Source organism: Protopterus annectens, chromosome 1.part0 (assembly GCF_019279795.1).
Source record: "Protopterus annectens isolate FY-2018-M chromosome 1.part0, PAN1.0, whole genome shotgun sequence".
NCBI lineage: Eukaryota > Metazoa > Chordata > Ceratodontiformes > Protopteridae > Protopterus > Protopterus annectens.
Genome location: NC_056725.1, coordinates 752,666,178 through 752,683,277, shown reverse-complemented (window position 1 = coordinate 752,683,277; position 17,100 = coordinate 752,666,178). Strand labels below are relative to the sequence as shown.

Here is a 17,100-nt window from a genome sequence, read left to right as displayed (position 1 = left end):
GTTGACAGCAACCTTACTTATGATCACCATGTCTCCATAGTGGTAAGGAAGGCCTTCTACATTGCTCACCTCATAAGCAAGGGCATAGCTTGAGAAGTATTGGAATCATGAACAACAAAACATTATAGAGAATGGTGAAGTATATATCACATGGGATCATCAATTATCAATAATTCAAAAACAGATGTAAGAAAACTAGATATAGTAGTCCATGAAAAAGAAAAAAGTAACATTGATCATTAAAATTGCAACACCTGGTGATTACAGTGTCTCATGTACAGAGAGACACAAAGTCATAAAATATCATGATTAGCAGGAAGAAACAAAGGCAATGTGGAAGAAAGATATCTAGACTGTTCCAATAGTAGTAGGAGCAATGGGTCTCATAAAAAAGAATCTACAGCCTTATTTAGACATGCTACCAGTACTTGTAACCCCATATGAACTGCAGAAGGAGTAAGTTCTGGGCACATGGTGGGTGCTGCGAAGAGCACTTTGGGCTAACGTCAAAGACTGAAACAACAGTAATTTCATGAAATTTAATCATATCCTGACTTAGGAATGGGGTCCATTTCCATGATGGTATCAGAAACCCAAAACACTTGGAGAAATTAAACCGAGACAAACGAATTTAAATTCACGTTTGCCACAAATATTGGCAAAATCTAAATTCATAAAACAATTCACTATCATATGTCCCTCATTATTTACCTCGTTTAGCATTTCCATTCCTAAAACTATTAGTAGGTAGACACAGATGGTATCAAACACTGCATCACACCGTTGCGCCATTCTTATCTAGTTGGCTTTGCTGGTAATCACCACATATGTATTCTAATAGCGCATTATCTAGTCTTAGCCAAAACTGATTGAATGGCAACATTTCTTTATAACTACCAATAAATGATCTGATTTCAAAAGACTTTTTATTATGGATAATAAGGATACACGTCTTGTTCAGACCTCCTGCTATGATTTTAAGGCTTTCTGTTGTAATTTATAATACTGAGAGGTAAACAGTTATGCCTATGCTCTAGCTGGCTATGTAAACTTCAGTCATAAACAGCATACATGGGAATAAATCTCTTCTGCCAATAAGTTGTCTGCCACTTTTGGTTGATTTGAAAGAAATTATAAATTAGTTAGGGCAAACTGAAGTAATGGGTTTATTGAGCACCATAAGAGAAACTCAATAAAAAAAAGTTTTAATGAAGAAGTGATTCTGGGCATAGTTAGTGTAAATATTTATTTATTTATTTTTATATTTGTTAACCGAGTTAGTCTGACTGGGCCCAGAAAGCCCTTTTTCAGCAGAGATCCAAAGATAAAAACTCAAGGAAAGTAATTAAAAATAAGAACAATTCAAGTTGTAAAATAGTTAACAGTACAAAAACAGAGAGAAATATACAATATGAATATATGAATATATACAGGGCAAAAATACAGTATTTGGGGAATGCAGTAACAATATGTTTGAGAAATTTGGTTAGCATCAATTTATTTACAAGGAATGTAACAATGCCTAAAATAAAAAAAAAATTCAGATTAACATCATGACATAGAACAAAAAAGATGCATTTAGTAGCATAGGTACTAACTGCAGAGAGAGTAATATATGTAGACAGTTTAGGTAGATATCAGGCAGATATGTTAATTGAAAGTAGAAGAAAAATTTATTAGGTAATTTCCTGACAAGTACAGATCCATGCATGTTGGAAATGAATTTTTAGTTGCTTTTTGAATTCATCACTTTTGGTAGTGGAGCAAAGGGACAATGGAAGTTTGTTCCATGAGTATGCAATTGAATAAAGTATTTTTCCAATATTTTTGTTTGGCTTGGTCACCTTCAGAAGGTTTTGTTGTGTGCTTCTGAGGTCACGACTGGGTGTGTAGGGTGTAATTATGGAAGTAAAGACAGGGCAGGAGTAGGGGCTATTTAGGATGCTGTATGCAATTTGTAGTTGTGATACTTGAAGCATGTGGGGGAGCTCAGGCCATCTTAAGCTTTTCAGGGATATACAATGATGGGATTTGTAGCTATTACAGGCTGCGAATCTGGCTATCGTGTTATAGGTGGTTTCTAGTTTGGTTAAGAGATTATTTTGGAGGTTAGCAAGTATGGGAGCAGCATACAGCAGGGATCACAAATGATCACCAATCTATCAAGTAGTAATTATGGGTTCATGTCAGAAGAATGACTTAGACTAAAACATGTTCAGAATGTAACATTTGCATAGCAATATGAAACATGGTTTTATAAAGAGTATTCCAACTGCCCTACCACCTGATTTGGTATATCCTGCCCCAAGTTTAGATTGTGCTTCCTTATTCTACTCCAACCCTGTATCAATGGACTATGTTATCACTAATAACTGAAAGGTATACTTTCAAGCTGGGAATTTACAGAGTCTTGAAGTCATGTGACTTAGGCGTTGCCCACAAAGACCCTTGAGCACATGCATCTCAACTGCTTTTGTGATAAGGAAGTTGTGTCTAGTTTGAATAAGTTTAACACGTAAGATTTATGGCAAGTTTCATTCAAGGGGCACTGATATAAATTTGTATTCAGATTAAAAAAAGGCTAAAACATGCATGTCTACAGCCAGTGGAGTTTGGCTTTAATAGTCTGACTGCACCCATAATGACTTAAAAAATAAATAAAAAGTCATGGGCATTTAGATGCCATGTAGCTGAAACGCGGGTATGTCCTTAAAGGATCATTTACATACATCCCATGGGCTTCCACTACAGGAGGTTTAAGGCATTTCAAAGAGAGGACTGTAGCTTGGCTGGGTCATTCTTGCAGTTTTTATTGAATGGTTTGTCTGTATGAGCTTTTTACCTTTTTGTTTGGCTACACATTTAAAATGTAAACACATTCTTCACAAATACATTTACCCTCGCTCTAATTTTGGAAAGGAACACATCTTACATGGCTTCTTCCTTCATTAAATTGCAGCTATCCACTTTCAAAGGAGGCTTAACAGTGACAAATGTCATAATCAAGGTGTGCTAAATCATAGACACACACACACTTTCATGGCATGTACTTATTTTAGTATTGAAGACTACAAACATATTGGTACAATGATATATTTGTAAGACTGGATTGTAACAACAAAATTGTATTCAAATATGTGTAGCAAATATGCCTGGTTATTTACCATGTTTCACAGATTACTCTTGTTTAGAAATGAAGGCAGATAACAGACAGCTTTTTAGCATCTGTCTTACTGGATATTGGGTGCAGACTGTTAGTTTTATTTTATTTATTTGTTAACCATGTGAGCCCAGTGCAAACAAGTGTCCCTTTCCAAGGGTGACCCAGCAAAACCTTGCAAGTGACTTGCTTAGAGGCACATGGTGGACAAATAGAGGCTGGGTGAATAAAATCATGGGCTATTTGAAGCAGTTCATTAACATCTCATAGCTTTCATCTTTTACATTAACTCTCTCGCAATCTAGCAAAAATAAATACGAAAATGAACTGTGTAGCTGGGATATAACACTGCATTCCTAACAGCATTCTTATAACTGAAAATCCAGACTGTAAATGAAAAACAATGCTGTACTCTGTGTCAGGAAACTCAGAGCTTCTTTGTTTTGAAATATACGGTAAATTAATTCTGCTCATATAACAACTGCTAACAAGTTATCAAAATACAAAGGAATATACAATAATCTCACAACACATGAACACATAGAGAAAACTGTTACTTTTCCTGAAAAAAAAAATAAAAACAATGCAGCTGGTCAGTAATTTATCTTTTTGTTTCCCCCAGTGCTTTGGCAGGAAGCCTTCTCAGGGGAGCAAAACCATTTTTTCGTGATATGCATCATAATCCTGACAGAAGTGTGCATGAAGTCATTTTACTCCAAGCTGCATGAGTTATACAAAACTAAAGAGTTTTTTAATATTTCTGTATAATCATTTCTTCATTGGGAATAACTTGCTGTGGCATTTATTCTGCATTAGCTATCTATAAGACACATTTAATTGTACCACAAAGGCAAATCTTTATTGCTGTCTTTCCTGGCTGCTGTTTAGTCAGGTGTCACACTACTGTATATAGCAAAGTAACAGCAGATGCCCAGTATCGGTGTTAAACACCAGCAAAAAAGAAAACGGTGCAGAATGTCATGTGTTATACAATAACCTCAGTCCAGCTTTCCATCCCCAGATGACTGACAAAATGTAGCAAACTCTGCCTGTTTGTATTCTTCATGTTGCTTTTGAAATGCAGCCAGCAGCAAACAGCATTAAGTACAGCAACCTTTCACACAGCCAAGCACTACAGAAGTAGCTTTCCATCTCACACAGACAAGTTTCAGAATTACTCCCGGTGGGCCGATAATGGAAGTTTCATCGTTTCTGATATGATACCTAACCTACAAGGTACAGAACCTCTTAGAACTGATGTTTGCATGACCGAAAGAACTGTTGGGTTCAATGCATTCTCCTCAGATGTAAAGAAAGAGATACCGTGAAAGCACATCTTTCAATAAGCCATTATAAAACACTTGAGAGAAAACGTACAATATTTTATCATTTCCTTACCTCTATGTCTGGTAGCTCCTCATCTCCCACTTCATAAGACACGGTGTGGATGTCCTGTTCGGACAAAAGTTTCTTGTTCATGCCATCTCCATTCTCTTTAATCCCATTGTTTAGGCCAACAAAGGCAGTCTCAATGTAGTCCTTTTTCTTCCACATGTGGGGTTCTGTAGCCTTCCAGAGGCCCAAGTCTGAATATACAGCAGGGTCCGGGCTGCAGTAAGGCTGCACAGTTCTGCGGAGAGTGCCAGCATCCAAAAGCTGTTGTCTGAGTTCCATACTTGGACTGCTTTGGGAGAAGGTGCCCTGAGAAATGCATTTCCATAGCTGCTGAGGAAATAAGCTTTGTCTTTCCTTTACTACCTCACAGCACTCCCTTTCCATCCTAGCTCCATTTAATATACTGGTGTCAGAACACTTATCAAGCAATGGATGCTGCAGTTCATAAATGTCCTCCATTATGGAGAGAGGAAAGTGCTGTTCTAATATGTGAGAAATATGGCAGCCAGTCTTTCTTCTAATTTAACAATTTTCCAAGGTCTTGCTGTATGTTTGCCATCTTCTTTTCAGAGCCACTGTTAAAATAACAATAAAGGAAAATGAAACAAAGAGAACAAGTGCAATAGCTTAGATTGTTCATATGTTAATAAAGTCTATTTAGTGTTGAGTAATAAGACAGCAGTTGCAGGTTAAGATTATGTAGTTAATATCATTTCAGGCACATACCACGTATAGACATGTAGTCCAGTATGAAGATAACATATGCTATCATACCGCTAAGCTATATAAAGAAGTGCTAAAAACTTTCTCAGGTGTGCTTGTCAGCCTTTTTTGATAATTCAGGTAAACCAGACTTATGTTAAAATTCCACTAATGTGTATCCAAGCTCCAAGAATGTGATCTGATAATTCATATTTGTAAGCAACATTATAGCTTGTTGCAACAGTAATATTTCCAAAGCATAAATATTGAAAGACATCTTCTTCCCTGTCTCTGCTACAATTCCCTTAAAGCAAATTTTTTTTTTATCACTTCTAACAATCTACATGTTCCACCTGAAACTAATAAAGAGTTGTATTAATGTAGGACTCACTCTACTGTCTCATTTTTCCAGGTTGGTTATAAAACAATAAGTGAAAAGGTCACACAGAAAAAACAATCAGTAAAAACTAAATGAAAATTCTGGCCAAGCTAGAATTTCCACTGAGTGACCCCTCAAACCTCTTGTATTAGAGGCATATGGGATATATGCAAATGACCCTTATGAACATCAGGTGTTTCAGCTATATAGCAATTCTGAATGCCCATGACTTTTTCATTTTAAGTCATTTACTGAACAAATTCAGGCCAATAAAGTCAAATCCCACTAACTGTGAACATGCATGTTTCAGCCTTGTTATGGTTTCATCAGCATAGCACAAGTGGACTATTTGGCTAAGCATTAGAAACAGAGGGCTGTTATACCCAGTTGATGTCCTTCAGCATTAGGGTAGCTGCAAAATATCTCAACTAACAAACTAAAACAATGAGTGAAAAAGTCACACAGAAAAAACAATCAGTAAAAACTAAATTAAAATTTTACCCAACCTAGAATTTCCATTGAGTGACCCCTCAAATCTCTTGTATTAGAGGCATATGGGATATATGCAAATGACCCTTATGAACATCAGGTGTTTCAGCTATATGTCGATTCTGAATGCCCATGACTTTTTCATTTTAAGTTGTTTAATGGATAAATTCAGGCCAATAAAGCCAAACCCCACTAGCTGTGAACATGTATGTTTCAGCCTTGTTATGGCCTCATCAGCACAGCACAAGTGGACTGTTTGACTAAGCATTAGAAACAGAGGGCTGTTATAGCCAGCTGGTGTCCATCACCATTAGGGTGTCTGCAAAATATCCCAACTAACAAACTAAAACAATGAGTGAAAAGGCCATACAGAAAAAAAAAAACAATCAGTCAAAACTAAACGAAAATTCTAGCCAAGCTGAAATATATAAACAATATTTCTGAGACTCTGAATTACTATTATTACAACATTTTTATGAATAATATAAATAGCAGTGTTGCAGGATATATGAGACTATCATTTTGACAGGTACTATCTTATTACATTTTATTTTTAGGAGCAATGTAACACAATCCTATTATCTTTGGTATTCCTGATTTTACTATTTCTTATATGATCCAACTCATATTATTGCGTTACTTTCATAATTCTGCCCATTGCTCTGACTTATTGTTTGATCATCATTAAAACATTTTTGTTGGTCACTAAAAATTAAGGAAATGCAAAAAAACTGTGACATAACAAAACATTTTCATTTGTGTGAATCCTTTATTGTCAAACGGACATTTCAACTTTCACTATTGAATGTCTGTTCTAGACTTACTCTGCAGACAGGCTTAGTTGACCCACCAACCTTCTCATACAGTACACCCAGTACAAATACTTCATAATGTTTTCTCCTCCATCTATAACCATGAAGTGAAAGTATCCATTCTGTATTCTTTTCCTTTCCTCTTGCTACTTTCTGCCCTTCAGCCATAACTCTCATATTTTTCCTTTCCTCATTTTATATACAACATTCTAGCTCTCCGTAACTATGCTTGCTGTTCTTTCCTTACCCCGATCCTCTACTATGCTGCTTGCATTTCCTGCTTTATTGTACTTTAGCTCATATAGTTTTCTGTTTTGTTTGCTTTAAGTTTCCTGATACTTCATGAGTGCCATCCTTTCATTCCTAACCATTTACTGCTAGTCCACTTGTGCACCAGTTTGTCAATCTTTCTTTTTGTGATGACTTAATTGTCTGCCCTGTTATCTACGGAAGTCTCATCAATGCAAGACTCATGGTCTGCTGGAGAGGCCAACTAATGCTGGGGATGCATGATTAGAGGAATGTGTACATAATGCAGTACGTTACCTATAAATACCCATTTGCTAACCAGGAAGGCTTACTGGACATACAGTCTCTTTTCAGGAGCAAACCAGGAGCAATGCCTGACTAAGTGGCTTACTTAGGATCACACAGTAGGCAAATAAAGGTTTAGGGAATCAAACCTGTACCACAGGAACTAGAACTCACAGCCTTAGCCCTCTATGCCAACTGCTGGACTTGTCCTCCCTAAGCTCACTGTGATGCAGCCACTTGCTCTTTGTCATAACCTTTGAAGAAACCTAGGAAACCTGAGAGGCCCCTGGGTAGAATAGGAGGATTGGTGTACCTTACTGGGTCAACAGAATAGTGCAATCTTCTGTATCAAGCAGGAGAAACAGAGGATAATCATTGCCTAAGCAGAACTTCTCTAACGACTCCTGTTTTACAGCTCTTCCATTGCATTGGAGAACTCAGTATATGTTTTAACATCTCTTGCATTTTTTTGGAACAGCACTATCGGCAAATGAAACAAACAGTATTTGTTCCTTTGTAGAAATAAGAATGAGGTGACAACTGTGCTTGGCTATAAAGGAAATTAGGAGTCAGGTAGATGCAGATCAGCAGAACAGTACAGGAAACCAGTATGCACTGTGCTCTGAAACAGTCAAGTGCTGTTTATAACTAAACATCTCTGGAATATCTCAGCCAATAAGAGAATACTAATGTGAAAAGGTAATGTCTTGTCATCGCTAACAAAAATTTATAATTTATAAGTCCTCAGAAACTATAACCTTAGAACAACTTTAATGAAGCAACAATTTGTTAAGCTAATACTCAGGTTTCTTGCAGCACAGTGTTATAGCCTCACTTGAAATTCCCTGTAACAGTTAGGAGTAAAATATTGTTAACCAAAAGGTTTTGTTCAAAATACCACCCATGAACATCATATAACATGCTAAAGGAAGAGATATTTTAAAATTGCTTGTCTACAACCCATCCAAACAGTGCCTTGTACGATTGTGTGTGTGTGTGTGTGTGTGTGTGTGTGTGTGTGTGTGTGTGTGTGTGTGTGTGTATATCTATATATATATATATATATATATATATATATATAGATATATATATATAGATATACACACATGGGAACCTGTCAGATTGACGAAACCACACTTCCCCAATGATCAGATCACCAAGACCACATCGCCGACGGAGGAGAAAACCGACAATGGTGAGTAGTGCAGCATGGGATGTATTCCCATTTCTGCAATGTGGTGCAATCTCATTCCATTCTGTAATACTTATACTTACCGTTGTCAGGGATGTGTGGTGTCGGGGATGTAGTCTCAGTGATTTGGTCATTGGGGAAGTGTTGTTTCGTCGATCTAATATGGATCTATACATGCAGATATATATATATATATATATATATATATATATATATATATATATATATATATATATATATATATATATATATATATATATGTGTGTCTGTGTGTGTGTGTGTACGTACACGTGAATAATATGTGTGTACATATATATATATATATATATATATATATGTGTGTGTGTGTGTGTGTGTGTGTGTGTGTCTGTGTATTTATATGTATGTACATATAGATGCACTTTAAAATAGCGAAGTGACAAAATATTGAATGTAAAATCTTTGATCCCAAAATACTGAAAGTCAAAATACTAAAACAAACACACAAACTACCCCCCAGCTCCTCTGCTAATTATATATACCAAATCTGAGGTCACACAACAGCAGTGAAAGGACAAATCCCCACTCCCTGCTGTTCCGTGACCTCTCACGCAAAAATGCCAGCAGAATCAATCACACGATTCTTCAATCACTTCTGCTGGCACATATATGTATGTATATATATAGGGGCGGCCATTGCTATTGGACTGCCGGACTGCTGCAGCCCCCTGAACTTTAAAATAAAGAAATAAAATGAAATAAATAGAAAAAAAAATTTAAAAATCGCGGACTTCGCACATGCACACTAGTCCGGACTGCTGCTGAGGCAGTCTGGAGCATGCGCAGATTGTCTCAGCAGCAGTCCTGACTGGGAAACCTGAAGAACAGAGCTCCCAGAAGTCTATGCAGTTTTAAACTGCATAGACTGTCCTCGGGAAACGCGTCGGGGTCGGACTGCAACATCAGCAATCTAGGATCTTGTGACGGGCAGGATTGGAGTTTGCTGCAGTCTCATCGGGGGAAGATCTCACGGCGGGCAGGGTCAGATTTGCAAGAGTTTTGGATTTATGGACAGGGATTGGATTTGGGGTGGTGTACTACAGGTAAGGTGTGCGTGTGTGAGTGTGTGTGTGCGTGTGTGTGTGTGTGTGTGTGTGAGTATGTGAAAATGCCCCAGGTGCAATATACTGGTGGTTAGACTCATGGTGGTGTGGTAGGGAATACCTCAGGCTTGAACCCTGTACCTTGTATGCAGGTGTTAAAGACCTGAATTCCCTACCCATCACCATTTGTAAAAAAATTGCAGATTTTTGCCTCATATTTGATCTGATCTTTTCCTCATAATATCTGTGGTTTGTAAATATTGCAATGCTTGATATCTGATGGTGCAGTGGTAGCATTGTTGTCTCACAGCTGCAGGTGCTCGGGTTTGATTGTTGGCTGGGGTGCCTTCTTTGTGGGGGTCTGTATCTTCTCCCTGTGTTTGTGTGGGTTTGCTTTTGTGTCCTCCCATGTTACAAAGACATGTCTGCATTATTTCTTCCTGGGCCTCTGCTGAAAATTGTTTTTTTTGTTCCAAGTCAGACTGTCCTGATTAACAAATGTTAAATAAAATTAACAGGCATTTGAATTTCAGACTTCAGGTTTCTGAATGTTTAATTCCTTACATATATGATGGTGCAGTAGCAGTATTGCTGCCTCACAGCTGTAGGTTTTCTGGTTTGATTCTTGGCTGGGGTGCCTTCTGTGTGGAGTCTGCATCTTATCCCTTTGTGTGGATTTGCTCTGGGGTCCTGCCATTTTACAAAGACATGCGTCTACAGTATTTCTCCCTGGGCCTCTGCTGAAAATTGTTTTTGTTCCGTCAGAAGTAAAACTGACAGGCATTTGAATTTCAGACTTCATATTCTTCAGAAAATACATAGTAAAACAACTTTTTATTCTAGCAATAAATATATAGTAACACAACCTTTTATTATAGGAATTTTTTAAGTTTATAAGATGACTGTTTGAAATTTGTCCTTATTTTTGGGACTGTAATACCCTGTTATTGGCTTTGTCCAGGTTTTTTGTGCTAAGGTTGACAGCTATGGCAAGAACTGAATTCACTGAATATGTTTGAAGGCTGTATTCCCTCATTACTGGGTTTGTCCAGGTGTTTTGTGCTAAGAGGTTGACAGCTATGGTGAGAACTGAATTCATTAAATGATAGCCATTTAAGTTTCAGTCTTCCTCTCTTTCACAAAGTAGCTGATTTGGCGTAGTGGTATGTTGCTCTTGACTGTTTTGCACAGGGACCTTGGCAGTAAAATGTACGGTGGTAACACAGCATTTTTCTTTCACAAAGCAGGTGATTTGGCATAGTGGTATGTTGTTCTGACTCTTTTGCACGGGGACCTTGGCAGTAAAATGTATGGTGGTAACACAGCATTTTATTATAGCAGCTTTCCAAGATTATACAAGCAATGTTTAATGTGTCCCTGGTTTTTGCCCTTTTGACCCACCCCAATAAATTTGGCTTTTTCCAGATCTCTTGTGCTGCGAAGTTAAGATGCAGTTGAGTATTGAGTAGATTTTACAAGGAGCTGAGAGCTGCATGGGAAGAGAAGTTTAGTGCTGATTATGCTAAGTCAGCTCATATTGCTAATAGCACAACAGGCTGTGTACTTGCTTTTGATGCAGAAGGTTGTTTGTTCTACTCCCATAAGGGGTGAATGCTGCCGAACTGAAAGTTAAGATACTAACTATGAGCCTGTTATCAGTTTGCCATCCATTTCCTATTGCAATATTACTAGCTTATTTTTAATGTAATTTAGGCAATTTATTCCTTAGGGGCATCAGACACTTTATTTTTCGATGAAACCATGAAATATAAAGGTGATTGCTAGCAGCAACCTCTTCATTACAGATTTATTTAACGTGGAATTATTTAGATGACTTTTTTACTACTTCAGAGATTGTGCATATTTACTGATAATGGTGGACTGTAGAATTGTGCATATTTACTGATAATAGTGGACTGTAGAAGTTTGAGTAGACTTTTATGATGGAAATGTTCGGAATTGGGCAGTTTTGTCATTGGTGCATGTGTTTTGTTTCATTGTTTACTGGAAAAATGTTCAAAGCAATAGGAAGGTGTATCAAAGAGCACATGTATGTTTCATATGCAAGGGGCCTATGATTTGAAAACAGCCCAGAATTAATTATCTGCCATGGGTAAAATGTATTTTCTTTGATTGTGGGTTTCAGTGTTGTTTCAATGAATGTGAGTTTCAAGGGCAGAGAAATTTTAATGCCAAGTTTGTTTAGCAGATGTCTTAGTGTTTGTGCTGTAAAATGCAAAATAAAACTTTCAAATGAAGTTCAAATCATCATAGAAGTAAATCAGTATGCACATTAGTGTTTATGGTAAATGGAGTGAAATAGCAAAGTAATGGATCATTGGAATGGCTGCAGGGGGAGGCTCCATTCGACCATGGTTTTGTGAGGGGGAAGGGCGGCAAACTTAGGCAGCCCCTGCTGAACTATACCTCCCAAACTGTCCAGATTTTCAAAGAATGATTAGATTTTTTGCTTCTTATTTTTGGTTTGTTCCTCGTAACATTTGTGGTTTTCTGGCAAATCATTTAGGAATTAAGTCACTAAATAATGACACACTAGTTTCAGACTTCATAACCTTCAGAAAAATGCATGCTAAAGTAAGACCTGTTCTATCAACTGTCCCAGTTTATACAAGAGCAATTTTTAGTACTGTTTATATGTTCCCCCAATATATTTGGCCTTGTCCAGATTTATTGCATTAACAGGTTGAGAGGTACATGCAAATACATTGCTTTATAGAATTAGGCATAGCTAAACCTCTCAACTGTCCCTGATTTTGGCTCAAAATGTTGCTCTACCCCTAATGATCCCTCCGCAAAATAGCAATTTTGGAAGAAAACATGGAGGGTTTATAATTAAGAAATAACTGTAATAATCAGATTACTTTTATTTCAGAAATGCATGTAGATTATTTTATTTTGTCAGCTGCTCAAGTTAGCAGTACTAATATTAAAGTGTCCCTTCTTTGACAGGTTCCCAGCTGTATTGTGTTGCTATTTTATATTTTTACATCACATTTTTGGTCCATTTTTCATAAAATTGTGTTTTTTTGGCAAATTAGTGACAAATCATTAAAGACTGAAGTTAGAAAATAATGACAGACATTTGAGTTTCAGATTTCATATCATTCAGAAAATTCATACTAATGCAAGACCTCTATTAGCTTTCTAAGTTTATAAGAGCAATATTTTAAAAAATGTTCTTATTTTTGGGCCTTTGTCCCATTTCTTTGTATGACTTTGTCCAGATTTCTTGCTCTGAGGTTGAGAGGTATGACAAATGTGTCAGGGCCATCACAGTCAGCCAGAGACATTTCAAACTGTGACATACTTGTTGCACCCCACTCCCCCATGTAGTGACTCTGGATGTGTCCAAGCAAGGCAAGGAGTAGTTATGCAGTGTAAATGTGCAGAGAATCCCACCCATCCAAGGTAGACACAAATACTAGAGTGGATTTTCATCTGTCCTTGATTTTTACAGAATGGTCTGGTTTCTGCCATATGTTTTGTACTGTTGATTTATGCTTATTACTCAAAGTGCCTGTTGCTCTGTGTTTAAGTAGCAATACTTTAATGACCATCAGGTAAGCTTGGCTGAGATTGCAAGATGCAAGTAAGCTTTAATAAGCATACTGTTAAAGAATTGCCAACATTGAAAGCCTTTCTGTTGCCATGTAGAGAATACTTAACTAGATAATGTATAAGCCTTGGGTATTGAAATCCATATGCCAGTATTTGTAATAAAGGACAGAATTACATTATTTTAAGAGTCTCATTACACTTGGAGACTTCCAGTCATCTCTGCAGGCTTTACCCGTAAACCGAATGCCAATTGTGTGGTCCATAACCTGTACAGTAATCCTTTTAAGCAATTGAGCTTATTTCTTGTTTGCTTTTCATTTTTTACTTTGATCATGTTTTCCCCATGAAACAAGTAGATGTCAGGCAGCAGGTCTTTTTTTGGATAAGGAACATTTTTACAAGTGGGGGCATCAGAGATTTCTACTTTCAGCATGTTACTTGTTACTTTAATAAAGCTGAATATAAATTATAATTAGAACTGCAGTACAAGAAGTGGTTTGAGTTGAGTGCTGCTTGTTTTTCTTATACTTGATTTTGACTGGCATTCCATTAATGTATTTAAAAAAAAGTAATTTATTTTTTCATGCCTCACAACCTTTTTTGTTTCCATCTAGATATTAAGCTGTCATGCAGCCAATGCATTGAAATATTTTTATTCTTCTACACTTCATTTTGTCTTGATTGGGCTCTCATAATGACGGTTTGGCACCCAGGGCAGTATATTTAGTTTCTGTGGTTTGCTACTACAGGTGTGTGTGTGTGTGGTAGGGAATACCTCAGGCTTGAACTCTGTACCTTGTATGCAGGTGTTAAAAGACCTGAATTCCCTACCCACCACCATTTGTAAAAAAAAAAAAAAATTGCAGATTTTTGCCTCATATTTGATCTGATCTGTTCTTCATAATATCTGTGGTTTGTAAATCTTGCAGTGCTTGATATTTGATGGTGTAGTGGTAGCATTGTTGCCTTACATGTTCTTAGGTTTGATTCTTGGCTGGGGTGCCTTCTTTGTGGGGTCTATATCTTCTCCCTGTGTTTGTGTGGGTTTGCGTTTGTGTCCTCCCATGTTACAAAGACATGTCTGCATTATTTCTTCCTGGGCCTCTGCTGAAATTTTTTTTTTGTTTCAAGTCAGACTGTCCTGATTAACAAATGTTAAATAAAATTGACAGGCATTTGAATTTCAGACTTCAGGTTTCTGAATGTTTAATCCCTTGCATATTTGATGGTGCAGTGGTAGTGTTGTTGCCTCACAGCTATAGGTTTTCTGGTTTGATTCTTGGCTGGGGTGCGTACTGTGTGGAGTCTGCATCTCCTCCTTGTGTTTGTGTGGTTTGTTCTGGTGCCCTGTCATTTTACAAAGACGTGTCTGCAGTATTTCTCCCATGGTCTCTGCTGAAAATTGTTTTTGTTCTGTCAGCAGTAAAATTGACAGGCATTTGAATTTCAGACTTCACGTTCTTCAGAAAATACATAGTAACACAACCGTAACACAACCTTTTATTCTAGCAATTTTCTAAGTTTATAAGATGAATATTTGAAATTTGTCCCTATTTTTGGGACTGTATTCCCCCATTATTGGCTTCGTCCAGGTTTTTTGTGCTAAGGTTGACAGCTATGGCAAGAACTGAATTCACTGAATATGTTTGAGGGCTGTATTCCCTCATTACTGGGTTTGTCCAGGTGTTTTCTACTAAGAGGTTGACAGCTATGGTGAGAACTGAATTCACTAAATGATAGCCATTTAAATTTCAGTCTTCCTCTCTTTTACAAAGCAGCTGATTCGGCATAGTGGTATGTTGCTCTGACTGTTTTGCACAGGGACCTTGGCAGTAAAATGTATGGTGGTAATGTAACATTTCTCTTTCACAATGCAGCTGATTTGGCATAGTGGTATGTTGCTCTGACTGTTTTGCACAGGAACCTTGGCAGTAAAATGTATGGTGGTAACACAGCATTTTATTCTAGCAACTTTCCAAGATTATACAAGCAATGTTTAATGTGTCCCTGGTTTTTGGGCTTTTGACCCCCCCCCCCAATACATTTTGGCTTTTTCCAGTTTTTTTGTGCTGCAAAGTTGAGATGCAGTTGAGTATTGAGTAGATTTTACAAGGAGCTGAGAGCTGCAGGGGAACAAAAGTTTAGTGTTGCTTAAGTGAAGCTGGCGTGCCTTGTTAACAGCACAACAGGTTGTGTACTTGCTTGTGATGCAGAAGGCTGTGGGTTCTACTCCCACAAGGGGTGGATGCTGTCGTACTGAGAATGTTCTCCTTGGTGAAGATACTAACTATGAGTCTGTTATCAGTTTGCCATCCATTTCCTCTTGCAATATTACTAGCTTATCATTTTTTTAATGTAATACAGGCCATTTATTCCTGAGGGGCAACAGACACTTTATTTTTCGATGAAACCATGAAATATAAAGGTGTTTGTTAGCAGCAACCTCTTCATTAGTTACAGATTTCTTTAATGTGGAATTATTTAGATGACTTTTACTTCTTCAGAGATTGTGCATATTTACTGATAATGGACTGTAGAATTGTGCATATTTACTGATAATGGACTGCAGAATTGTGCATATTTACTGATAATGGTGGACTGTAGAATTGTGCATATTTACTGATAATGGTGGACTGTAGAATTGTGCATATATTTACTAATAATGGTGGACTGTGGAAGTCTGAGTAGACTTTTATGATAAATGTTCTGAACTGGGCAGTTTTGCCATTATGGGTGCATGCGTTTTGTTTCATTGCTTACTGGAAAAAATGTTCAAAACAAATTTAAAACGCCCTCTAACAACGTACTGTATTGTACAAGGAATATAATTTAGTACAATGAGGAAGGTGTATCAAAGAGCACATGTATGTTTCATATGCAAGGGGCCTATGATTTGAAAACAGCCCAAAATTAATCTTTATCTGCTGCTGGCAAAATGTATTTTCTTTGAATGTGGGTTTCAATGCTATTTCAATGAATGTGAGTTTCAAGGGCAGAGAAGTTTTAATGCTAAGTTTTCATTGTGAGACTGCATTGCTTTGTTTAGCAGATGACTTAGTGTTTGTGCTGTAAAATACAAAATAAAACTTTCAAATGAAGTCCAACTCATCATAGAAGTAAAGCAGTATGCACATTAGTGTTTGTGGTAAATGGAGTGAAATAGCCAAGTAAGGGTTCATTGGAATGGCTGCAGAGGTTCCATTCAACCATGACTTTGTCAGGGGGGAAGGGCAGCAAACTCAGACAGGCCCAGCTGAACTATATCTCCCAACTGTCCAGATTTTCAAAGAATGAATAGATTTTTGCTTCTTATTTTTGGATTGTTCTTCATAAAATTTGTAGTTTTCTGGCAAATCATTTAGGAATTAAGTCACTAAATAAAGATACACTGAGTTTCAGACTTCATAACCTTCAGAAAAATGCATGCTAAAGTAAGAACTGTTATTCTATCAACTGTCTCAATTTATACAAGAGCAATTTTTAGTACTGTTTATATGTTCCCCCAATATATTTGGCCTTGTCAGATTTACTGCATTAACAGGTTGAGAGGTACATGCAAATAAATTGCTTTATAGAATTAGGCATAGCCAACCTCTCAACTGACCCCGATTTTGGCTCAAAATGTTGCTCTTCCCCCTAATAATCCCTCCGCAAAATAGCAATTTTGGAAGAAAACATGGAGGGTTTACAATTAAGAAATAACTGTAATAATCAAAGTTATAGATTACTTGAAATGCATGTAGATTCTTTTATTTTGTCAGCTGCTCAAGTTAGCA

The 17,100-nt window shown here is 37.1% G+C and overlaps 1 protein-coding gene across 1 annotated transcript in view; it reads right to left on the bottom strand.

Moving 5' to 3' along the window:
- TMEM91 (transmembrane protein 91) overlaps positions 1 to 17,100 on the bottom strand; it is a 1,107,521-nt gene that overhangs the window by 1,020,995 nt on the left and 69,426 nt on the right. Inside the window, exon 2 of the mRNA XM_044062730.1 lies at positions 4,559 to 5,130. Coding sequence (XP_043918665.1) covers positions 4,559 to 5,014 — 456 coding nt within the window. The 5' untranslated portion in view covers positions 5,015 to 5,130. The remainder of the gene's footprint in view (positions 1 to 4,558; positions 5,131 to 17,100) is intronic.